The 26,473-nt window shown below is 42.1% G+C and overlaps 1 protein-coding gene across 1 annotated transcript in view; it reads right to left on the bottom strand.

Moving 5' to 3' along the window:
• MYO16 (myosin XVI) overlaps positions 1–26,473 on the bottom strand; it is a 357,599-nt gene that overhangs the window by 167,977 nt on the left and 163,149 nt on the right. Inside the window, exons 14-15 of the mRNA XM_040336205.1 lie at positions 18,343–18,448; positions 13,249–13,366 (exon numbers count right to left, since the gene is read on the bottom strand). Coding sequence (XP_040192139.1) covers positions 13,249–13,366; positions 18,343–18,448 — 224 coding nt within the window. The remainder of the gene's footprint in view (positions 1–13,248; positions 13,367–18,342; positions 18,449–26,473) is intronic.

Raw genomic sequence — 26,473 nt, 5'->3', positions numbered from 1 at the left:
GCAAATATAAAATATTGCTTATCAATAGATCATATTCTAAAAGTGCAGTGAATCAATGGATTTGGAAATTAGCAAGAAGCCAACATGTTCAAGTTTTCCTAAAAATGTCCAACAAGTCTGCTGTCAGGACCCTAATTTCTTTAAATTTAGCTATTAACTGACATCAGCCTTTCCTTCAAATTAGGCAGATCATTATTGCTCCAATGTTGAAGAATATGGGATTAGTTAGTGCTTTATTTGTAGGTGCATGTTTGATGGGAAGTGTCGGGTAAAAGAACAGTATGTGGGTCATAAGGTTGGATTGTTCTGATATTTGGTGGATCAAGTTTCTGACCAAGTTTCAGAAGAGGGTAATTTTGGGATACTGCCAGAATATATGTAGAACAGAGCCTATTTCATTACAACCTACAGAAGCTAGCATGATTCAGAGGCATGGTGGGAGAGTTGGTAAAGTATCTGTGAAGTACTGTACCACACAGACAATAGTTTACAGGAAGAATGTTGGTATCTAGTGCTGATAAAGCAAGTTAAAATGCATATTTCTTTCTCGCACAGGACACAGAGAAGCCATATACCTTAATACCTGGGTTATGCGCCACCTATAGGTGAATGGACACTGGTAGAATAACTAAAAACAGGAAGTGATTCCCTATATAACCACTCACATACAAGAAGTACTCCAGTTTTTTTGCCAGTGTCTAAAATGGTGGATGGTCATTTGTTGAGCTCTTTGTGAGAGACAGCATTTCTAGATTGCATCCATTTTAAAAGGCTACTATGCTAAGATAAATTGTACCCAAGCCTCGTAAAGAAGATTAAAGGATCAACATGAAGGTTTTGCCTGTAATGTAACCTTCAGTTGCAGGACCCTGTGTAGTGGAATCCTGGACACCACAGCAATAAGGTATTCCTGCAGGGTGCTGTACAGGTCCAAGGGAGTGGACCCTCATGCTAAAAGGGTACCCAGTCCTTGAAGGTCCATGGTGACAGAACCCGCCGCATTGGGTGAAGGCTGGACCTCCAGCATAGGCTATTGGTATTGGTATTGGGGAGGCTATTGGTATCAGGGAGTGGTAAGTGGCCCTGTAAAAAAAACAGGGTTCAAATATTATATATTCCCTGCAACAGTTGTATCTAGGCTGACAAAAAAAAAGGTTTAGCTTGCAATGCTTTTTTTTGCCCACTAGAGTGCATAGGTGTTCTGCTCTGTGTGTTCTCCTCCACAGGGGAAAGCACAGTCTCGTGCTCATGGCCCTGATGGCCAGGGAAGATTTTTTAAAGGCTAAGAGCACAGTTAGTTGCTGGCCAGAGAAGTCTGTCCTGGGTGACACGTGGGTCCTATGGGTGATGACAGACATAGCCTAATTATGTTTCAGTAGCTGGAAGAACAGTTCATTGTATAAGATTCTTCTAAGGGGGAATTGTGGTACTTAGGAGTTGCCATAGTCAAGCTTGGGGAGAGTTTGTATTTAAACAGAAAAGTTGCTGCCTGGCTCTTCAGAGCATGCCGTAACTGCAGGTACTGATAGAATACTTTATTAGACAGATGATATTTCTCTGCCAGTTTATTAAATGGTTGTAAATACTCATTGTCGAAAAGCTGATAAAGAAGTAAAATGCCAGCCCTTTTCCATCAACCAAAGTTTTCAAGCTTTGCTACCTCAAGTAACCGCAAGTTATTCCATTTGAGCATATATTGAGTATATCCCTCGTGGGAAGTAAGTTTTTGGACACTAGTCCAAACTTTATGAATTAAATGAAATGTGGGAAAACAGTGTTTACTATAAAAATGATGAGCTACTATTATCTATACCAATGGCTCCACTGGAAATTAAGAAAGAGTAATTTGTTGTATGGGGTCCTCGGAATCTATAACATTCCAGCCACAAAATTGCTGAAGTTGTGGTGCCAGGTAATACAACTTGGTATTAAGAACATCTAAACCTCCTCCATCCATGGGCAGCTGCAGGACTTCCAATCTAATTCTGGAGTGTTTATATCTCCACATAAGATCACTAAAAAGGGTATTTATCTGCCAAAAAAAATCAGAGGTAGCCATATTGGACAATTATGTAGAAGATAAAGCAGTTTGTGACATCACAACCATCTTTATCAGATTGGCCCTGCCAACTATCATTAAAGGCAGCTTACTCCATATATTCCCTGTTTGTTTAAATCACTCAATCAATGGATCTAAATTCCTTTCTACATATGTTGTCACTTCTTTTATTTGTAGTTAGCTATAAAAAGTCTACATTGCAAATAATGCTAGTTAGAAAGCAGGCATGATAAAACTTTTTTTTTTAAGTCCACTTTGTCACAGAGTTTAACCCTATCTATAAAGTTGCTGACTAATACATGTCTGCAAAAACAGTTTTTGAAGGATAGCTCTAATTGAGATCCTGGAGGAAACTCAGGGTTGTCTATTAGGGGAGCTAAAGTGGAAGACCAGCCTAAAACGAAAATCTCTAAATCTACTTGCAGGCACAATCTAAGATTAACCTATCTAAACCAAAGGAGAACATTTTCCCGATGGGATTTTTTAGCAGCAAAAAATGAATCAATTTAAGATAAAAAATATTGATTTTATTTATAGAAGAATTGCAAATGGCACATATAGAAATATAAAAAAATATAGATTAACCTATCTAACCCTGTAAAGCAAAACTCACTGGGATGGCAGCGGTTGACATCAGAACATGTCTCCTCCCCCTATACGCATTACGTTCACAAGAACTTCATCCTTTTTGGTGTTGAGGTTCGCTAAAAAACCTTCATCCCGTTCCTCTCTATCATATAATAGTGTAAACCGATTAATAATCAGAATATGGGCTTCCTGGTCATAATGAACTTTCCAGCCAGGATATTAAGGAGTATTTTGATAGTATACTCCTCCTGGCTTATAATAATTGAATACTCCACCCCTTGACACATGATCATTCCTTTGATCATGGTTCCAGTTTGAGGGAAAGGAACCAGAGAGGGGTGGGTAAAGAGCATAGCCCATCCCCCTACCAATGTTACCTCTTCCCCTCTGTTGATAAACTGGATGGCTCTAATTACCCCCATAAGATGGAGTGTGGGGTTTAGGAGTAGGTCTAAGTTACAGGAGCTACATTCTGACATCACCCGCTGCCACCCTGAAACTATATGCAACTCAATGCTCCGTGATATTTACCTATATTGATCAGCTTAATGTGAGTAGGATAATTTTATTGTAATAAAGCGTTGGAATTTTTATACTGAAAGCACTCAGATCTCCTCTCTTATCCAGTTATCTTTGGGGGAATCGTTTTGGAGATCTAGATTTCCAGTTGCTGTTGTACTTCACCCTTTTTGGGACATGCGCTGTTGACAAGCTGTTAGGTCAGGGGTCCATTTCATGAAGTAAGCAAAGCGAGTGTCTTGGAGGTGGAGGAATTGTCACTTGATGACTATGTTCATAGACTCTTTTTCAAAACTGGCTACTCTTTGCTGGAGCTATCTGGACCTTGTAGTTCAACTACTTATTTATGGACTTTTTGATATGTTGGTTAGATTTTGATCGAATTTTATTGCGCTGCACTTTCCTTTTATTGTTGCATACTATACACACACACACAAAAGCATACAGGTAAGTGACACACCACCACCAAAAAAGAGTCCTGGGATTCTAATTACATGTGCATTGCTGTTTGAAAAAAAGGCTGATCTTACTATACCTTTTGCATTAAGAAAGCACTCATTTAACCTGTATCCCTCATCCCTATATCCCTCCCCTGTTAAAGGTACAGATTATGGGAAAAATCCATAGCCATTTAACACTATTTCTGTACTGCCCTCCTTTCCCAAGTCTATTTATGTTGGTTGTTACTATTTAATTGGAAATGTCTTTAGTTGATCTTTACTAATTTTGCTGGTTAATTGGTCAGGGCATGCTGTTAAATGTCTGTTCCATTCATACAATGTAGTATAAGTCAATATAGGTCTCAGATGTATAATGCTTGGTCCTTTAACAATGAAGAGCTCACACTACTAATGACAGTCTACTGGCCTTGACCCTGCTATGCTGTCAATAAATGCTATTGAACTGATAGGTTTGTACTAACAAGCCTGAGGTGTAACTGCACTGTTAATGAGCTCGGGGTTTTATGACAAGTGTATTCCATAACACACATTATAATCTTTAAATTTGTCTGTAGCTAAGAATCTTTTCAAAGTTTTGATAGTGGATGTCTGAGTAATGCAGTCTTCATAACATAATCATTCATAATAAAACATATTTATAAGGTATATTATTAAACTACTGTATGTAGCAAGGGATGGTGCTATCTCCAGGTCAGCCTTTTTCCTTGTCAAATTTGTTTATTGTTTTGAATAAAATGATGGAGAACAATCTGAATTTTACAAAGATTGTGGTACATTTCATTTTCAAAAGGTAGCAAACTAATTACTTCAACTGGAAAGAGACAAATACAAATTAAAAGGCAATATTGCACTATATAATCATCAAATAGACAGTCAAAGTCAAGTGTCAAAAATGTCATATAATTGAAAAAAAAAAGAGGAAGGTAGATTGTTCACTGTCAGTCTGATTTAAAACAAGGTGATTAACAAATCAATAAAGCAAAAGTACTTTTAAAGGGGTCCGGAGAACAACCCTGTGAGTACCATATAAGAACTGATAAAAGGGAAAGGAGTAAAAGGATAGAAGAAGTAACAAAAAGGGAATAAAGGGTAAATTTGATAGAGGTAGTGCGGTTTTAACCGGATGAAGAATGAGGAAAGGGTAAATGAAGTATTAATACCATGGCAATAGTAAAGTGTCATCAAAGTTAGGAGGCAAACAACGTTTAACCCAAGTTAGACAAATAGGTCAGTTATTTTTTAACCTTAATACAGAGTAACCCTAACATTAAATTTTCAGGAAACCTGCTAATAACTTACAATGTTCTACTGTGAACTGAAAATAATATGAATAAAGGAATAAGGTATGTGATGTACTTAGTGCATTAGACACCCAAAGCTGCTCTATACAACAACATTATTTTCAGTAATAATAATGAAATTAAACAATTAATATTGGACAGAAAAGAAAACTGGTGGTTAGTGAAAAATTGCTCCATTACATTGGAGTCAGTGCAAAAGTGCACCCCCCTACAACAATGATCAGTGAAGTACCCATTTACACATGTGGTCAGTGTAGTTCTCCTTACATTAGTAGTGAATGCAGTCCCCCCTTATATTAGTTGTCAGTTAGGTGCTCCCTTACATTGATAGTAATTTTTGAGAAGGACCCCATACATTGGCGGTCCTTGGAAGGAGATACCCCTTACATTGGTGGTCAGTGTAGAAGGGCCCTATTATGCTGGTAGTTAGCTTAAGGAATGCTCCTTACGTTTGTGGTCAGTGTGGTAAGCATATCCTCCTTATAGATAAGCAGGAGATCATTGTTGCCAGTGGTGACTTATCTAAAGGATGACATTTCTAGTTGTTGCTCAAGGAATCCATAGAACTCTCTGGTTGATCCTAAGAGTTTAATCAAAGTCTGGTTAAGATAGGCTGCTCTAGGTGTTTTGTTTTTTTAACTTGTTTTAGGTATGGTTGGAACATGCTCTAAAGAACATGCTTTTGCATACATTTTATTTTTTATAACTACAGTGGAACCTCATATTACGAGCATAATCCGTTCCAGGAGAATGCTCGTAATCTAAAGTACTCGCATATCAAAGCGATTTTCCCCATTGACGTCAATGATAACGAAAATAATTTGCTCCGCATTGACTTCAATGGCATGCAATACTGCATGCGGACAGAGGTGGGGGGGGGGGGACGGAGAGCCTCGGAAACGGGCAGAAAGGCCCGAGGACACCTCGGCTGACCTCGGAAAACCTCGGAAAGACTCCGTTCCCGAGGTTTGCCAAGGTCAGCCGAACTGTCCTCGGGCATTTCCGTGCATTTCTGAACGGTGCCAATTGGCTGCGATCTCCACCGTTTGGCTCGGCTCGGCTCCGGGGCCCGCCACCTCAGGCCAAATGCGGTACTGCACACAGCTTTGGCCTGAATCCTGCTCGTTTTGCGAGACAACACTCGCAAATCGAGTTAGGTTTTTTTTTTATACAGTGCTCGTATTGCGAAACGCTTGTTAACCGCATTACTCGCAATCCGAGGTTCTACTGTATAAGATAAGTAATAACACTCTCAAAAATATGTATTTTTTATTATTTATTTATTATCAATTTACAAAGTGCAAAGTGAGTGTACAGAAGAAAATTAAAAATCAAATCAATATTTGGTGTGACTAGCCTTTGGCTTCAAACCAGCATCAGTTCTTACACTTGCACACCTTGTACACTTACACAAAGTCCAGGATTTTGTAGGATTAGAGTCAAGTATATGATTAATCAGTTATACCAAGCAGGTGTTACAAACATCAATTTCATCTGTAGGTTGAGACAGGGTTCACACTGGTACGACAAACGCTCCGACATTGGGAGCTCATGTCGCATGACGTGTGCAAATCAATGTTTCCCTATGAGAGCTGTCTTAACTGGTCTGACACAAGTCGGTCAAACTTTGAAAATGCTCTACTGCTGTACTACTTTGGTCTTCAGCCCATTGAATATCATTGAAGTCGGATCAAAGTAGGATCATGGGGCCAGATCCACAAAAACCTGACGTAACTTAAAAAATCCCATTTAAGTTACACTGCCTTAAAGTTTCTACCTAAGTGCCTGATCCACAAAGCACTTATCTAGAAATTTCAGGCTGTGTAACTAAAATTCCGCCGGCGCAAGGCGTTCCTATTCAAATGGGGCGAGTCCCATTTAAATGAGGCGCGCTCCCGCGCCGGCCGTACTGCGCATGCGCGAAGTTACGTTACGCCGAGTTTTGAGGATCGCGACGGCTTAAAAAAGTTGCGTCGGGGAAAAAAAAATAAAAAATTACAGCGTCGCTCGGCATGCATTCCTGAGGGAGAACTCCATGCCAATTTTCAAATAAAAAACCGGCATGGGTTCACCCCCCAGGAGCATACCAGGCCCTTAGGTCTGTTATGGGTTGTAAGGAGACCCCCCTACGCCGAAAAATCGACGTAGGGGGTCCCCCTACAATTCATACCAGACCCGTATCCAAAGCACGCTACCCGGCCGGTCAGGAATGGGAGTGGGGACGAGCGAGCGCCCCCCCCCCTCCTGAGCCGTGCCAGGCCGCATGCCCTCAACATGGGGGGGTTGGGTGCTCTGGGGCAGGGGGGCGCACTACGGGCCCCCCCACCCCAGAGCATCCTGTCCCCATGTTGATGAGGACAGGACCTCTTCCCGACAACCCTTGCCATTGGTTGTCGGGGTCTGCGGGCGGAGGCTTATCGGAATCTGGGAGTCCCCTTTAATAAGGGGGCCCCCAGATACCGGCCCCCCACCCTAAGTGAATGGATATGGGGTACATCGTACCCCTATCCATTCACCTGTAGGCAAAAAGTAAAAGTTAATAAACACACAACACAAGGCTTTTTAAAATATTTTATTATTCTGCTCCGGATGCCCCCCCTGTCTTCGTTATTAGCTCAATTACCAGGGGGGGCTTCTTCTTCCGCTCTCCGGGGGTCTTCCACTCTCCGGGGGTCTTCGCTCTCCGGGGGGGGCTTCTCCGGACTCCGGGGGGCTTCTTCCATCTTCTCCCCTCTTCCGCTGTTGACTCGGCGAACCCCGGTTCTTCTGCAGATGTCCGGTGCCTTCTTCTTCAGCGCTGGCTGCCTGCTATGTTTGTGTGTTAGCTCGATTTCAAACAGGCAGCCGGCGCGGTCTTCTGTGGCGTCAGGGTCTTCTCTTCCTTTCTTCCGATGTTGCCTCGTCGCCTCTTGTCGCTGCAATGATGGAAGCGTGCCTTGCATCACATTTATATAGGCATCACCGTCCCATCATGCTCCGGTAGGTACCCACGTGGTGGGTGCACGTGGGTAGGCACCCACCACGTGGGTACCTGCCGGAGCATGATGGGACGGTGATGCCTATATAAATGTGATGCAAGGCGCGCTTCCATCATTGCAGCGACAAAAGGCGACGAGGCAACATCGGAAGAAAGGAAGAGAAGACCCTGACGCCACAGAAGACCGCGCCGGCTGCCTGTTTGAAATCGAGCTAACACACAAACATAGCAGGCAGCCAGCGCTGAAGAAGAAGGCACCGGACATCTGCAGAAGAACCGGGGTTCGCCGAGTCAACAGCGGAAGAGGGGAGAAGATGGAAGAAGCCCCCCGGAGTCCGGAGAAGCCCCCCCCCGGAGAGCGAAGACCCCCGGAGAGCGGAAGAAGAAGCCCCCCCTGGTAATTGAGCTAATAACGAAGACAGGGGGGGCATCCGGAGCAGAATAATAAAATATTTTAAAAAGCCTTGTGTTGTGTGTTTATTAACTTTTACTTTTTGCCTACAGGTGAATGGATAGGGGTACGACGTACCCCATATCCATTCACTTAGGGTGGGGGGCCGGTATCTGGGGGCCCCCTTATTAAAGGGGACTCCCAGATTCCGATAAGCCTCCGCCCGCAGACCCCGACAACCAATGGCAAGGGTTGTCGGGAAGAGGTCCTGTCCTCATCAACATGGGGACAGGATGCTCTGGGGTGGGGGGGCCCGTAGTGCGCCCCCCTGCCCCAGAGCACCCAACCCCCCCATGTTGAGGGCATGCGGCCTGGCACGGCTCAGGAGGGGGGGGCGCTCGCTCGTCCCCACTCCCATTCCTGACCGGCCGGGTAGCGTGCTTTGGATACGGGTCTGGTATGGATTGTAGGGGGACCCCCTACGTCGATTTTTCGGCGTAGGGGGGTCTCCTTACAACCCATAACAGACCTAAGGGCCTGGTATGCTCCTGGGGGGGAACCCATGCCGGTTTTGTTTTTACAAATTGCCGTGGAGTTCTCCCTCGGGAAAGCATACCAAATGCCGTCGCTGGAATGGGCTTTTACAAGGTGTGACTAGTTTACACTTTGTAGAACCAGCCCTAATTTTACACTTGCAAAATAACACTTACGGCGCAAAAAGGAAGCTGGAAAGCTTTGTGGATCGCCTTAAGTGCTAATTTGCATACTAGAAACGGCATTTCGACTCGAAATGCCCCCAGCGGCGGATGCGGTACTGCATCCTAAGATTCGGCAGTGTAATTCAATTACACATGCCTGATCTTCTGCCTAACTTTGGAAAAAGCCTTTTGAGGATCGTTTCCAAAGTTACACACAGACTGAACAGCAGTTAAGTCGGAGTATCTCTTTTGTGGATCTGGCCCCTTGTTCTTACCATCCGACTTTTGACATCTGACATGTGATTACAGCAGCAGTAAAAGGAATTTATCTCACACTGGGATTGTTTTGATTGGTCAAAGGACAAGTCAAACTATCACAAAGTTGGATCAAAGTAGTATCCTGTTCATTCAAGTCGGATAGATGTAGGACCAATGTATGACCAATGAAGGACTGATGTCGCAGAGCAAAGTAGGATGAAAGTCGGATGACTGTTGTGTAGTATCAGTGTGAACCCAGCCTGAGGCCGGGTTCACACTGGTGCAACACGACACTAGTACTACTTTGGATCCGACTTTGCCCTGCGACTTGAAGCCGACATACGTCCGACTTGGATCCCTGCCAATACCAGGCACTATGTTTGATATGAATCTTGAGGGGGGAACTCCACGTCAATTTTTAAATAAAAAAAACGGCATGGGTTCCCCCTCCAAGAGCATACCAGGCCCTTGGGTCTGGTACAGATTTAAAGGGGAACCCCTACACTGAAAAAACGGCACGCAAAATTCGAGCACGCATCTTGGCTAGTCAGGGAAGGGGGTGGGGATGAGCGAGGGGGGCTTATTGGGATCTTAGAGCCCCCTTTAATAAGGGGTCCCCCAGATACTGCCCCCTCCCACCCTATGTGAATGAGTATGGGGTACATCGTTCCTCTACCCATTCACCTGGGGGGAAAAAGTGTCAAGAAAAAAAAACACACTACACAGGTTTTAAATGTAAATTATTAGGCAGCTCCGGGGGTCTTCTTCCAACTTCCGGGGGCTTTTTCCGACTTCAGGGGTCTTCTTCCCACTCCAGGGGTATTCTTCCAACTCTCCGCTCTCTTCTCAGCGCTCTCCGGTGCTTTCTGCCAGGCCCCTCCACTATCTTCTTGCAGCTCTTTTACTAGCAGGGGGGTCGGTCTTCTCCACGTCTGTTGACTCGACGAACTCTCCCACTGTAATGTCGTGTGCGCAGTGCGCAACCATTTATATAGGCATGGGCGTGGTCACCAGGTGATGTCACCCGGTGACCCCGCCTTATGACGTCACAGTCCCGGGGCGTTATGATGGGACTGTGACGTCATATGGGCATGCCTATATAAATGGTCGGGCACTGCACACACAGCATTACAGTGGGAGAGCTTGTCGAGTCAACATTGGGACATGAGAAAGAGGGAAGAAGACAGCAGAGAAGACGACGGAGAAGACCGGGCCCCCCCCGCTAGTAAAAGAGCTGCAAGAAGATAGTGGAGGGGCAAAGCAGAAGCAGGAAGCATCAGAGTGCCCCATACTCATTCACATAGGGTGGGAGGCCAGGATCTGGGGGCCCCCTTATTAAAGTAGGCTCCCAGATTCCGATAAGCCCCCCGCCCGCAGACCCCGACAACCAACAGCCAGGGTTGTCGGGAAGAGGCCCTGTCCTCATCAACATGGGGACAGGGTGCTTTGGGGTGGGTGGGCCTCGCGTGTCCCCACCCCCTTTCCTGACCGGCCGGGCCACATGCTCGGATAAGGGTCTGGTGTGGATCTTGGGGGGACCCCCACAACATTTTTTTCGGCGTTGGGGTTCCCCTTTAAATCCGTACCAGACCCAAGGCCTGGTATGCTCTTGGAGGGGGAACCCATGCCGTTTTTTTATTTAAAATTTGGCGTGGAGTTACCCCTCAAGATCAGCAGAGCACAAGTCGCATGCCAAAGTCGGATCATGCAAGACGGCATTCCAACTTTGATCCAACTTCAATGGTATTCAATGGAGTAAAGTAGGATCAAAGTCGGACCAAAGTAGTACAGGGAGCATTTTCAAAATCGGTCTGACATGTGTCAGACCAGTTAAGATGGCTCCCATAGGGAAACATTGATTTTCACACATCATGTGACATGAGCTCCCAATGTCAGAGCGTTTGTCGTACCAGTGTGAACTCGGCCTGAAACACCTAGTCATAAACTGGAACAGAAATGTGTAGGAGGCTTAAAACTGGAGAAACAGCCAAGCTCTGCTATTAAGGTGAGATTGTAAAAGGCAGTTTCATATCATGGGTCATACACCATGGCAAGACTGTGCACAATAACAAGACGTACTGCATCAGCAAGGTCTCTCTCAGGCATTGATTTTAAAGCAAAGCAAGGTAAATCATTATTTACTCCCATTGTTTTTCTTATAATTGATTTCAAAGCAGACTGGAGTCTCAAGATGTGCTGTTTAAGCTCTTTTGAAGAAGCACAAAGAAACAAGCAAAGTTGAGGGCCACAGATGCAGTGGCCAGTCAAGGAAAGTTAATGCAGAAGATGGACACATCATGCTTACTTCTCTTCGATATCGGAAAATGTCCAGCAGTGCGATCAGCACAGAACTGGTGGAAACCAGTGGGACCCAGGTATACCCATTCAAACAAGTCTGGCCAGAAGTGGTCTTTATGGAAGAATTGTGGTCAAAGAGCCATACCTGCGATGTGGAAACATGGCTAAGTAACTCAGCTATGCATGAAAACATAGGAACTTGGCATGTAAAAAATTGGCAGCATGTTCTCTGGACCGATGAGTCAAAATCTGAAATATTTGGCTGTAGCAGAAGGCAGTTTGTTCACCAAAGGGCTCAAGAGAAGTAAAATAATGAGTGTCTGCAACCATAGTGGAGGTTCCGTGGACGTTTGGGGCTGCAAATTTTTACAAACAGAGTTGAAGATTTGGTCAGGATCAATAGTGTCCTCAATGCTTAGAAATACAGGCAGATAGTTATAAATCATGCCATACCAACAGAGAGGCATGTGATTGTCCCAAATGTATTCTACAGCAGGACAAGGACCCCAAACATACAGCCAATGTCATTCCACATAAAGAAGAACAAGGAGTCCTGGAAGTGATAGTTTGGACCTCACAGAGCCCTGATTTCAACATCATTAAGTCTGTCTTGGATTGCATGAAGAGACAGAAGGACTTAAGGCAACCTACATCCATAGATGATCTATGGTTAGTTCTCCAAGATGTTTTCAGAGTTCCTAAAAACGTTTTGCAAGTGTGCCTCTTCTGTTCATTTACCTTCCATTTTGTTAACTTATTAAAATAAACTATTAACACTTCTATTTCTGAAAATAGTCTTAATTTAGAGCATTTTTTGCCTAAAACTTTTGTACAGTTGTGTATATATGAGGTCTGTCTGGAAAGTATATATTAATATATGAAAAATAGAGGCATTAGTTGAAGAAGATACAAGGAATATCGTACATAGGGTAATGATGCCTTAGTCCCCTTCAAAGTAGGCACCTGGGAACCTGACATAGTTCTCCCAGCATCTTTTCCACAAGATCCTTCATCAAAATTTTGCACAAAGCAGTTTTTGGAATCCTCAAATCAGCTTCTAGTTCTCACACTGTGAGTTGCCAATCTAAGTTGTTTGCAGCCTGTACACGTTCAACATTTCAGGGTTTTTCCTTGTTGAAGGCCTTCCAGAATGTTGATCTCTTTTAACAGATTCCCGACCATCTTTGAAGCATTTGTGACACACTTGTATTTGTGCTGCACTCATTACATCGTCACTGAAAGCCTTCTGGATTAACCTGAATAGCTTCTATGAAGGAATGTTAAACCTGAATGTAAATTTTGATGCAAATTTGTTGCTCTACTCGTACAGTCATTTTAAATGTGATAGCCGCACAGAATACATGCTCACTCAACTGTGTCTAGTACCCCCACCGACTAGTACAGTGAAGTTGTCATTGTTCACGCATGCGCATTTCAGTCCACTCTCCTTGGTTGCCAGGTTACATTGATATTGTGCAAACTGTTTTTATTGTAGTAACAACGGCTGCACTCTTCCAGACCTTCTATATACAAAGCTATGACAGTTTCCTTTTAAGGTCCCAAACCACTGCTTACCTTTCTCCAATTTTTAACAGAAGGTTAAATGCCCTTTTAACTCTCAAATCAGTCAACATTTCTGAAAAACTTTGAAACAGTATTAAAAACAATTATTTCAAGTAGATGATAAATATATTTTACCTCCCCATAAAGTTGATGTCCTTTCACAAAACTGTAGCTCAAGAAATTTTATGAAACGACTAGAGGAATTATTAAGCGTTGTTTTGGCATGCCCAAATGCCTCTAGGATTGTGTTTACCTGTAATGTAATAAACATAAACAATTATAGTTTCTTCTAGTAGCAAAAAAGCTCTGTCATAGCAAAAGTACAGAACTAGTAAAAATATTACTAAAACATAACAGACAATGGGGGAGATTTATGAAAACTGTGCATGGTAGCCAATCAACTTCTAATGCAGGCCATACATGGGTCGAATTCCAACTAAATTTTCTTTCCAACCAAGCCTTCAATTTCACCTCATGCTGCTACAGAAAATAATTTTTGTGGCTGGGAATCTTCTTTTCTTTACAGATCATAGCTCATGTGCATTTATTTTTTGATAATATTTCTTGCACGATTCTCCCATCATTATTTCGAAATATGTTCACTTTTCCAAAAATTTCCAACTAGCCTGATCACTCAAATTTGATGGCCGCACGGAAATTGACCGTTGCTCCAGCCCACTAATGGTGCAAAATTCTAACGAAAATTCTTAGTTACGATTTTTGAAAGAAAATTCTATTGGAAAACGACCCATTTATGGCCAGCTTAACTTCAGCTTATTCGGTAAAGTTTTGATAATAAAACAAGGAAGTTCTATGCAGAGATTCACCAAATGTTACATGCTCAATTTTACATGCTCAAGTTTTAGTAAATCCCCCCTTACACATTGTTGCAAACATTTGTAAACTACCAAATAAGTCCGAAAATAGATTATATGATTCTACTAATCTGTTGTTGTACTTAAAATATCCAAACATTCTCCCCCAGATATATGTTTAGAAATTCATATCTCCATGTTGTTAAACAGAATTTATTTTATGATGACTTTGTGCCTCTGAAGCTGGCTACAATCATTAAAGTAGAAGTACAGCCAAAGCTCATTTGGCTGTACTTCTGTGTATCACAGGAGTATAGTTTGTTTTGCACTCCTGTGACCCATTTTGAGCAGACAGCGGGATGAAGCCTGTTGTCGGCTGATGTTACAGTGCTGGTCCAGGCTTGGGGAAGATTGCGATGATGAAGAAGGGATCTGCACACATGTCTGGGCCGGCACCCGGCTCAGCCTCTCAGCGAACCACTAAGAGCCTGAGCTGCTCGTTCCTGCCCCCTCCACAGCCTAGCACTTCAGTGTGTGAGGGGGGGGGCATAGCAGAGAGCTGGTGACTGTCAGTGCTGTCTGCTCTGCCCCCCTCACTCACATGGAGCCCTGAGAACCGATAGATCGGCGTTGTTTGATAGCTCAGTTCTCAGTCTTAGAGCCAGCAGCGGATAAATGCAGTAGCGGAACGATCCTGCATCCACCTAGGTAAGTATGATTAAAAAAAAAAAAAAAACATACTAATAACCTGGATGTTTTTCACAGTCTGTATTTTAAATGCTTTTTTTTGGCATAACATAGATAAAAGTTGCTATTATTTTGTAATTCAAACTATTCCTTGATTCAAAACAATACCTTGCTTTTTAGTTAGACAAGAACTATTAACAGATCATTGTTAGATGTCTAATCATAAACAAAGGGCAATGAAATATCTTTCCATCTTAAAAAGTCACAGACAGGAGTACTGTCCATGAAACTTTTGTATTTGCTTTGACATTTACATTTTCAGGACATTTTTGGGGTGTTCCCTACTTTTTTGTCCCAGCAGTACGGGTAGTCCGAGTTCCAACAGGAGATCATCATTTATCAGGTGTGTGTCCAAGCACTCAATTTCCAGTACCTGAAGCTAGGTCTGAACAGACACAATATATAGCTCCAATTGTGTTACAGTAACCGCAAGATAAAGCTACATAATGATTTCTGTAGCCACCTTTGCAAAAAAAAATATGTGAATACCGTGCTATCCGTGAGCATGAAACAGCCGCTAGCACAAACTATGACAAACAGCCTAGACAAAATAGTAATACAAAAAATGAACAGGTCCTAAACAAGGACAATAAAGGAAAAAGTATAAAACTTGTTTAGGGTCTTAAACAGAAGAATACATAGCTTCACCTTCTTAGATGAAACACGCGTTGGGTCGTATCTACATAGAAAAAATAAAGTTTGGTCTTTCGCGCTATCAAGTGAATCAATCTAAACTAAATAATAATGTGGAAAATTGCTGCGAGACCTAAATTGTACACAGCGCACAAAAATGGTTAATTAATAAAAAAGTGATCAGCGCAACTTTCTAATAGTAAAAAAATCACATGTATGTGCTAAACTGACTAATAAATCATATGCAAATATCTACTGTGCAACATGAGCAATAATCATACTGTGCAAAATAAGCAATATATCAAACTGTGCAAAATAAACAAAATGTCAAAATGACTGTGCAAATAAGCAATAAAAAGTCCAAAATAACTGATAAGAAAAGTGCTGAAATAACATCCACAATATTTTATGTAAACAAATAAATAAAGTGCTGAAGTGACTGTGATGAACATAATGTCAAAAACAGTGTCTTCTATAGGAAATCTTTGTGACTACCACTCAATGCTCTCTGGACTCTTAGGCCCCTTTCAGACGGACGGATATAATGGTGCTTTTAGCTGCGGATTTTCTATTTTTCTACCGCAGCTAAAAGCACACAATGTTTTCCTATGGCCCCATTCACACACAGCGTTTACGCACGATTACGTTACATGCGGTTTGGTGCGAATAGAAAAAATAGAATTGAATGCGTCCAGGTGCGATGTAGCGCAGCTATATGCACATAACCGCAGGTAATCGCAGTCTTTTTTGTCAACTGCGGATAGCAGCGTTTTAGAATTCAAGGGACCCAAACAAAAAAAAAGAAACAAATGGTTGCTATGGAAATGAATACTGCAGCTAAACGCAGCCGCAGTTAAACGCACGTAAACGCATGTAATCGCAATGTGCAAATGCAGCTAATCGCAGTGCCTGGAGCCTTGAATTTCACAAAACATTTGTAGTGCTTTTAACTGCGGCAAAACAGCCGTCCGTCTGAAAGGGGCCTTACCTCAGTAAGAAGTATATATAGCCTTGACAATTTCCTTAACTGGGGGAATGGGGGTAGATTTCCTGGTCTTTGAATCCAGTAATGGCAGGTGGTGTCTCTCCAGGTTATCTGGCCAGATACCGAACAAACAGGAAGTGAAGTAAGAGGTGTCTGCAACGCTGTCGTTTGTGTAGATAACCTGGAGAGACACCACCTGCCATTACTGGATTCAAAGACCAGGAGATCTACCCCCATCCCCCCAGTTAAGGAAATTGTCAAGGCTATATATACTCCTTACTGAGGTAAGAGTTCAGAGAGCATTGAGTGGTAGTCACAAAGATTTCCTATAGAAGACACTGTTTTTGACACTACGTTCATCACAGTCACTTCAGCACTTTATTTGTTTACATGAGATATTGGGGTCGTAGCTACAGCTACTATTTCATGGAATCTACTCATCATATAAAAGCACTTGTTTTATACTCTCAAATGTGAGTGTAAATTTTAAACGTTTTCAAATAAATGTTTTTCCTGTTAAACGGATTTACACTATGGCCCATATTCTGAGTAAAAATCCGCGGGCTGCGCTTAAGGCACTTACACTCCGCTGTCCCAACTTACAGGAGCAAGTGCTGTATTCCCCAAACACTTGCTCCGTAGGTTGGGACGGCGGAGTGTAAATGCCCCAGCGTAGCCTGGCGGATCTCCAAGGGGGCGGCTTGTATTCAAATTAAGCGCGCCCCCGATTCTAATGTACTGCGCATGCGCCGGGCTTCAAAAAGCCCAGTGCGCATGCTCCAGTTCTCGGCGGAAAACGTCAATGACGCCGACGTGTGCGTCATTGACGTAAAGTCGTATTCAAGAACGACTTACGGAGACGACGTACCCGACGAAAAAACACGACGCGGACCCGACGCCATCCGTAACATGGCCTACGTGGGACTTGCGGAAACTTACTCCTCATATAGCAGGAGTAAGTTTCCGCTTACGCAAACGACGTTAGCGACGGTTACGCGACGCGAACTCGTTCGGGAATCGGCGTAGAAGGATCATTTGCATACGCAAATGAGTCCTTCACGTAAATGCCATCTAGCGGCGGCCGGCGTCATTACATTTAAGATCCGCCAGTGTAAGTGACTTACAGATGGCGGATCTTAAGTGTATCTATGCGAAAATGATTCTAAGAATCAGTCGCATAGATACACGGGCCAAAAAAGGGAGTTACGATGGAGTATCCTGAGATACTCCATCGTAACTTCTATGAGAATATGGCCCACTGTGCACACCTTTTCCTTATTTTTGGTGAACCTGAATATCTCTGCCACGGAACCCATCGTTAATATTGTGATTATGCTACTTATTGCTGATAAAGGTGTGATGTTCGCCAGTTCCAGTGCTGAGATCTTTGTGTTTTTGGTGTAGTGTCACCATACAGACCTTTTAGACTCATTTGGTGTATGCCTTGCTGAGACCATTCAATTCGGTAAGCCTCATTCCTATCAGCGGTGGCAGCTTTTCTTCTATCATCATGTCTGTGTTAACTGAAGATCAACTTTCACTCGTTTGGATAATCTCTTCACTTATGCTATTACAGTGATCACAAATGGACTTGAGCAAAGTTTAATCATCATAATTTTCATTCAATTCATATGTATATTTTCTTATTTAGCAAATATTATTACTCATTTATATAATTGTTTATGTGTTTAAGACCCTAAACAAGTTTTATATTTTTTCCTTCATTGTCCTTATATAGAACCTGTTCATTTTTAGCGCTGCACTTTTTGTATTACTATGTAGCCACCTTTGCACCTGTCTCTATGAAGCTACAATGATCAAGGCATGCACATATTCACTGTAAGACTGATGTCTGCTACCAGCAGCCCCAGCCTGTCCCACAAACCGCTGACTGTCTTGCAATGGCTGTGTGCAGCACAATGCAGTTCATGCAGTGGTACACTTTGATTTATGCGGTAATGATTCGTGATTAGGTAAATGTATACATTCTATGGGGCGGATCTGCTGTGAAAGAAAGGTGGCGATAATCACATCACTGAATTAACTTACGTGTTTGATCTTTGAATTAAAGGAGTATTTGCGGGACTTACACCTGAGGGCCAGATGTTTAATAATATGCTTGTAGGCTTCTGTCTTCCCAGAACCACTTTCACCACTAGGAATGAAACAGTAATGACTTGAATTAGAGTAAAAAATTGCATTTTAGAAGGCATCACAATTAAGCTTAGCTTGTATATGGCGAGGTTTTGTATTCAGAATACGTTTTGTGTAAAATTACAATCTTTAACACTGAAATGTGCTGCTCACATTTCCTTCTATGTAATGAAAATATAGCAGAACAACAGAGCCACCTTGTGGTAAAATACCAGTAATGGCTTTTTTATGGTATAAAGAAACTAGCGTTTCCTTTCAGCTATGTGCCTCAAACATGTGGGGAAACAAATTTAAGGCACTTATGCCCCGTACACACGATCTGAATTCTCTGATGGATTTTTCTGACGGAATTCCATCTTGCATACACATGTTCGCACAAAATGCTGACCGTCCAAAACGCGGTGGCGTACAACACTACGACGAGCCGAGTAAAATTAAGTTCAATGCTTCCAAGCATGCGTCGACTTGATTCTGAGCATGCGTGTTTTTTTCTCCGTCTGAGTTTCATACAGATGAACGGAATTTCCTATGGAAAAAAACATGTTCTCTTTCTAAGTCCGTCGGAATTTCCGATGGAAAAACTCAACAGGGAGCACACACACAGTCGGAATATCCGATGAAAAAATTTCGTCTGACTTTTTCCATCAGAAATTCCGATCGTGTATACAAGGCATAACATGCAGTTAAAGGGGTATACACAAATTTTATATTTTGCAGCTTACCAATCATTAGATATGGTGGCTGCATTCATTTACTTTTTTTGCTTTTTCCCTCTATAGGTTACTCCCTCTATAACATCAAAGCAACATCAGTAACTAATCCAAGAGCATTTAAATTACATAATTTTCAAAAAACTAGTATTTGATTCTCAAAAGGAATAATAACAGGAAGTGTAATCAGTGAAAGCAGTAAGGCTTACCTGTAGGTACATTGAATATTTCCTAAACTTGCGGTATTCCCAATGGATGCACCCAGTGATTTTACCGACGCATGTGCTCTCAAGGTTCGTCATACTGTGTCAGACCGTCAGAGCTCCATGCCCCAGCCCTGGCCACTCATACAGCCAGAGCCTGTGAACTTGGAAGGAAGATGCAAGCCCTGTCAGAGCTGGAGGGCTTTATTCTAAGGTAGGTAATTCATAATATGCTAGAATGTGATGCATACTATCACATCATTTCATTGCCTTTGCAGGGGATTTTTTTTTTACCAGCCATGGTTTACTACTGCTTTAAAGTGGTTTAAACCCACTTTTCAAAGGGGGAAAAAAACACCTGCAAGACAAAGGCATAATGAGCTAGTATGCATATCTCCTAAAGCAGATATCAGCTAATCTCCTTTAGCAGATATTTAGAGTACCTACAGGTAAGCCTTAATCTGTACAACCACTTTAAGGTCATGGTGCTATGTTCTTTATTCACATTTAAAATACTGCCCTCATGAACCTTATTAACACCTAACATATTTAAAGGTTTCGATCATGTCTTCCCTTTTCTCTTGCTTCCCCCAGGGAAAACATCTTCCTTTCTGTTATGCTGTTAAAAGCTTAAAAAAAAAAATATTTCCCTTATTTACAAACCCCATCTGACTATATGCTTTCTTGATTCCATTCTTTCTAGAGACCCAGGCCATTGACAAATGACGGCCACAAAGTGTCTCTATAGGGCCGGGAGGACGTCTATTGATGTCCTTGGCTCCTCCCAACCACTGGGGAGCGCACACGTGCCCGCCGCGTTACTCAGATGCCGATTTGCGTACCTGGTGGCCGTGATGTCCGGCAGTTACCCGCGATCGACAGTTACAGAGACAGGGTTGTGAATCTCTGAGTGTAAACACAGAGATCCATGTCCTGTCAGGGGGAGGAGACTGATGGTGTGTCCTTAAAGTGGTTCTAACAGTAGAAGTTTTTTTTTGTATCTTAATACATTCTATGCATTAAGATAAAAAACCTTCTGTGTGCAGCAGCCCCACTCAGCTCTCTTAATACTTACATGTGACAATCTCGATCCAGCCACATTGCCCAAAAGTCTTGGCTGTCCGGGACTCCCCCTCCTTATTTTCTGAGACAGCAGCGGTTGCCATTGGCTCCTGATGCTGTCAATCAAAGTCAGTGAGCCAATGAGGAGAGAGAGAGAGCGGGGGCCAGGGCGTGGCTCCATGTCTGAATGGACACCGAGCAGTGGCTCAGCTCGGGCGCCCCCACAGCAAGCAGGAGGGGGGGGCAGGAGTACTGGAGAGGGACCCGAGAAGAGGAGGATCTGGGCTGCTCTCTGTAAAACCACTACACAGAGCAGGTAAGTGTAACATGTTAGTTATTTAAAAAAAAAAAAAAAAAAAACGAGACTTCAGTATCACTTTAAAAATGAGTAACAATGGCTTTTAAATAACAGAGCTCATCTAGTTCAGGTGCTTTATTTACCTTTATTTTGTTTAAATGTTTTTGGACTGTATTAATTTTGAGCCATTAAAGTTCTTTAATACTATCATGATAATGGACTTGAGTTCCCTCATTTTCCTTTACATAGAACTGGAGAAAGTATTGCCTTCTCTTTGTTCCAGTCATTAACTCTAAATTATCTTGTAAAGAGCCTACATGCTCAGAACTGACTTTTTTTTACTAATACATATATTTAAATCATTTTGTGGAGTTTGTTCAACTCTCTTTTGCAACCTGTTCCCTTTGAATTTTTTCAGCCTTGATTTCCTTTTTACATATTCTGTTACATTCTTTGTAACTTTCAAATCATGATATTGTTGCTTAATTTTACATGTGTAAATGCTCTTTTCTTATTATTTATAGCTTGTTTAACTTTGGACATGAGCCATTAAAATTATTGCACATGGGAAAATATTTTTCAGTGTGTTTTTCTGTAACAGTTTCAAAATCAAAATGCCCTTATTCCATATGCAGTGGTCTCTATGGGGGAGATTTACTAAAGATGGAACTGTCAAAATCTGGTGCGGCTGTGCATGGTAGCCAGTCAGCTTTTAACTTCAGCTTGTTCAATTAAAGCGGAGCTCCACCCTAAAGTGGAACTCACGCTGATTGGAACCCGCCCCCCCCTCTGGTGTCACATTTGACACCTTTCAGGGGGGAAGGGGGTGCAGATACCTGTCTAAAGACAGGTATTTGCACCCACTTCCGGCCACACGTCACGGGCAAAAGACGTGTTTTTCCTGACTTCCCGTCTGTCCCCCGTTGTGTTCTGGAAACACTCGGCTCCCAGCACACAGCGTGTGAGTCAATCGGTGGGCGCAGCGCGACTCGTGCATGCGCCGTAGGGAACCGGGTAGTGAAGCCGGAGCGCTTCACTTCCTGGTTCCCTCACTGAGGATGGCGGGGGGAGCAGCAGAGAGACGAGCGATCGCTCTTCCTCTGCTGCGGACGGCGCTGGACTCCAGGACAGGTAAGTGTCCTAATATTAAAAGTCAGCAGCTGCAGTATTTGTAGCTGCTGGCTTTTAATATTTTTTTTACTGGCACATCCGCTTTAAGCGTTGACAATAAAACATGGAAGCTGATTGGTTACTATGCACAGCTGTACTAGGTTCTGTGTGCTCCAGTTTTAGTAACCTATCCCCTGTGTGCCTTCAACCTTTGAAACTGCTGATCATACACCGATACTCCAAAATCTCTTCTTTTACATGTCAAATGTCTTGCACTATTTGTTATATTTTTTAAACTTTTGTTGAAGGAAGGTATTGGTTGTACAAGACATAAATAAGAAAGAAAATAGTATCCCAATATGACAAGTACAGCATATACAAGTTGATATTGGATGGAAACAGCTGTAGCACTGAAGATGTATACATTGGTTGTAAACCAACACTACATTTATACCTGTGGAGGATCACTGTACAACCAGCTTTATGTTTATCCCAGTTAAGTTGGGGCGCAAGCTAAAGGGAAGAGGGGAAATCCAATAGTGGGAAAGTGTCAATGGGGAGCAAAACTAAGAACAGATTTAGGGAGTGGGGAGGTAGGCAAAGGGAGAAGGGAAAACCAAAAGAGAGGCAGAGAGAAATAAAGGGGGTGATGAAAACGAGGGGGAAAAAGGAGACATGTCCCTCAGTAGGAGATCCCAACATGAGTCTCAAATCTTCTCCAGCAAGAAGAGTCTTATTTTTCTTAAATCTTCTGTGCCTCTCATTTCCACCCCTTCTAACCTTGGACCACCAGTCTTCTCTTTTCACTCTTACCCATGTTCTTGGCTAGCTTATCAGCTTAACTGGATCCCAGTATCACTATTATTCAGTAAATTCTTAAATTTTACTCTATGCCCTACATACAACTTTCTTATTATCTTATGTTGTTGATTCTGTGAAATCTGTCTCTTTTTCCTATTGCTGTTCTTAACTTTTACATAGATAAAATGGATAAAGCAGAACTTTAATAAAGTTTGGGGGGGGGAGTATTCAGGGGTATTTTTAGAGTACTGTCTAAATCCAGTTCTTTAAATAAAACTCACATTCATACTCTAAGAACCTTTTTATGATTTTCAACTTAAAAACATTTCAAGAATCTTATGCAGCGTACACACGATCATTTTTCGGCATGAAAAAAACAACGTTTTAAAAAAATGTAATTTAAAATGATTGTGTGTGGGCTTTACATAATTTTTCGGGTTCTAAAAAACGAAAAAAAAAAAAAAATTCTCGAACATGCTGCATTTTTTAAAGACGTTTTAAATTATGTTGTTTTTCGGGTTGTAAAAAATGATTGCGTGTGGGCTAAAAGGACTTTAAAAACCCGCGCATGCTCAGAAGCAAGTTATGAGATGGGAGCGCTCGTTCTGGTAAAACTACCATTCATAATGGAGTAAGCACATTCATCACGCTGTAACAGACAGAAAAGCGCGAGTCGTCTTTTACAAACACGGAATCAGCTAAAGAAGCCCCAAGGGTGGCGTCATCCGCATGGAACTTCCCATTTATAGTGCCGTTGTACGTGTTGTACGTCACCGCGCTTTGCTAGAGCATTTTTTTAAAACGATGGTGTGTGGGCAACGTCGTTTTAATGATGAAGTTGGGAAAAACAATGTTTTTTCTACATGATGAAAAATTATCGTGTGTACGCAGCATAACTCTTTCTTAAAACAACTGAAAGGCTATGCATGGCCTCAACATATCCCACTTCATCTATTTTATTGTGCTTTGCTACCACCTGCTAATAGACAGGTTAGAACAATGCTAATTTATAGTAAATAATCCTGCTGAACTCATCTACCCGACTCTGTGCTACTCATTTACAAAAGTTGTTCCCCTGGCTGATACTTATAAAGAGAATACCGTTTAAACATTAGATTTTAACTTACATACAGTAATTTCACTTGCTCTCATCCCATGTTTATCCTCTCTGTTATAGTCCACCTGTCACACTCGTCTCTTTAGAATTCTAATGCCCTGTACACACGATCGGTCAATCTGATGAAAACCGTCTGATTTTCCCATCAGTTATCCGATGAAGCTGACTGATGGTCAGTCGTGCCTACACACCATCGGTTAAAAAAACGATCGTGTCAGAACGCGGTCACGTAAACCACGTACGACGGCACTATAAAGGGGAAGTTCAAATCCAATGGCTCCACCCTTGGGGCTGCTTTTGCTGATTTTGTGTTAGTAAAAGACGATTCATGCTTTTCTGTCTGTTACAGCATGATGAATGTGCTATCTCCATAATGAACGCTAGTTTTACCAGAACGAGTGCTCCCGTCCCCTAATTTAGTCTGAGCATGCGTGGATTTTTAACCGATAGACGTGCCTACAGACGATCGTTTTTTATCTATCGGTTAGGTATCCATCAGATAATTTTAAAGCAAGTTCCATTTTTTTTAACCGATGGATAAATAACCGATGGGGCCCACACCCGATCGGTTTGGTCTGATGAAAACGGTCCATCAGACAGTTCTCATCAGACAAACCGATCGTGTGTACGTGGCATAAGGTGTCTTTCTTCTTTACTAGAATAACTTCATGGGTATCTAATCCTTCAAAGTACCCCTTTTCAACCATTTCCCATCCAGAGTATATATATAAATATATATATATATATATATATATATATATATATATATATATATATATATATATATATATATATATATATAGTATCTCACAAAAGTGAGTACACCCATCACATTTTTGTAAATATTTTAGAATATCTGTTCATGTGACAACACTAAAGAAAGTAAGTGAGTGTACAGCATGTATAACAGTGTAAATTTGCTGTCCCCTCAAAATAACACCCCTAAGTGAAAATGTCCAAATTGGGCCCAATTAGCCATTTTCCCTCCCCAGTGTCATGTGACTCATTAGTGTTACAAGGTCTCAGGTGTGAATGGGGAGCAAGTGTGTTAAATTTGGTGTTCTCTCTGGTGTTCACAGATCCCAGTTCCTCGCTGTGTTACAAGTGATTGCGAGTGCCCGGCGGCAAGCAGCCCTAGTGGCCACAGGGTGAAGCGACGTAATGTAACGTTGTTTCGTCCAACCATGCCATGCTGCCGCAGTAAAACTGCAAGATTAAGTAAAGCAAGGAACAAACCATTAGGGGAGGGGGGTGGGAGGGGTGGGTACGGTTTATATTTACAACTTAATTAGATATGTAAAATAATGAATAAAATTAGGTCAACGATAAATACATAAATTAACAAATGGAATACCACAAATGATGCGAAACCGAAGTAGAGACGGAATTAATGAATACAATCATGAGCAAGTCTCTTGCTGTGGTTGAGTCTGAAGTGGTTAAAAAAAAAAAAAGAAAAACTGCAGCGGCTGGTCGGCAAGTGGTTAAAGAGAAATGCTGTTTTTGATTATATAACCATATTCCATCCATCATGGTCTGTTTGCAGGAGACTCATGCCACTGGCAGGGCTATTTTTAACGCAGGGTAATACGGGGGGTTCTATACTAATCTATAATGATAGATCATTCTCCTGCATCAGGACGCTAGTGGATGTGAATGGTAGGTTTATTTTTTTTCAGTGTCAGATACTGTATGTGACTTTGAATTGATCATTGCTGCCATTTATATTCCTCCTCCATACAATCCTGAGGTCCTTCTTCAGCTTATGTAATCTGTAAAGGTCTCTCCCTCACTTCCAATATTGATGACTTGTGATCTTAATAATCTAATCAACCCAGAACAGGATAGATTTCCTCGCTCTTTACCTATAGATGTCCTTTCTTCCTTCCGCCACATATCATGTAACCCTAATTCCCTACACAGCCATGATTTGGGGAGCCATGTTATCTGCTGGTGTTGGTCCACTGTGTTTTTTCAAGTCCAAAGTCAGTGCAGCCCTCTACCAGGACATTCTAGAGCACTTCATGCTTCCCTCTGCTGACCAGCTTTATAGAGATGCTGATTTTATTTTCCAGCAGGACTTGGCACCTGTCCACACTGCCAAAAGTACCAATACCTGGTTTAATGATCATGGTATCACTGTGCTTGATTGGCCAGCAAACTTGCCTGACCTAAACCCCATAGAGAATATGTGGAGTATTGCCAAGAGGAAGATAAGAGGCACCAGACCAACAATGCAGATGAGCTGAAAAACAACCTGGGCTTCCATAACATCTCAGCAGTGCCACAGGCTGATCGCCTCCATGCCACGCCGCATTGATGCAGTAATTCACGCAAAAGGACCCCCGACCAAGTATTGAGTACATACTATACTATACTATACATGGACATACTTTTCAGTAAGCCAACATTTCTGTATTCAAAATCCTTTTTTTTATTGGTCTTATGTAATATTCAAATTTTCTGAGCTCCTGAATGTGGGGTTTTTATTAGCTGTAAGCCATAAACATCAAAATTAAAAGAAAGAAATGGTTTTCACTTTTTGAATTAAATTACTGAAATAAATAAACTTTTTGATGATATTCCAATTTTATGAGATGCAAGTGGTTTAACAAACATGTAATCTGGCCTAACACACGACCGTTTTTAATGGTCTAGAAAAAAAACATTTTTTTTTCAACCTGATTGTTAAGCCGACTTGCCTACACACGATCGTGTTCTAACA

Source organism: Rana temporaria, chromosome 2 (genome assembly GCF_905171775.1).
Source record: "Rana temporaria chromosome 2, aRanTem1.1, whole genome shotgun sequence".
NCBI lineage: Eukaryota > Metazoa > Chordata > Amphibia > Anura > Ranidae > Rana > Rana temporaria.
Note: the sequence above shows the minus strand (reverse complement) of the source record. Positions and strands in the feature narration are given on the sequence as shown.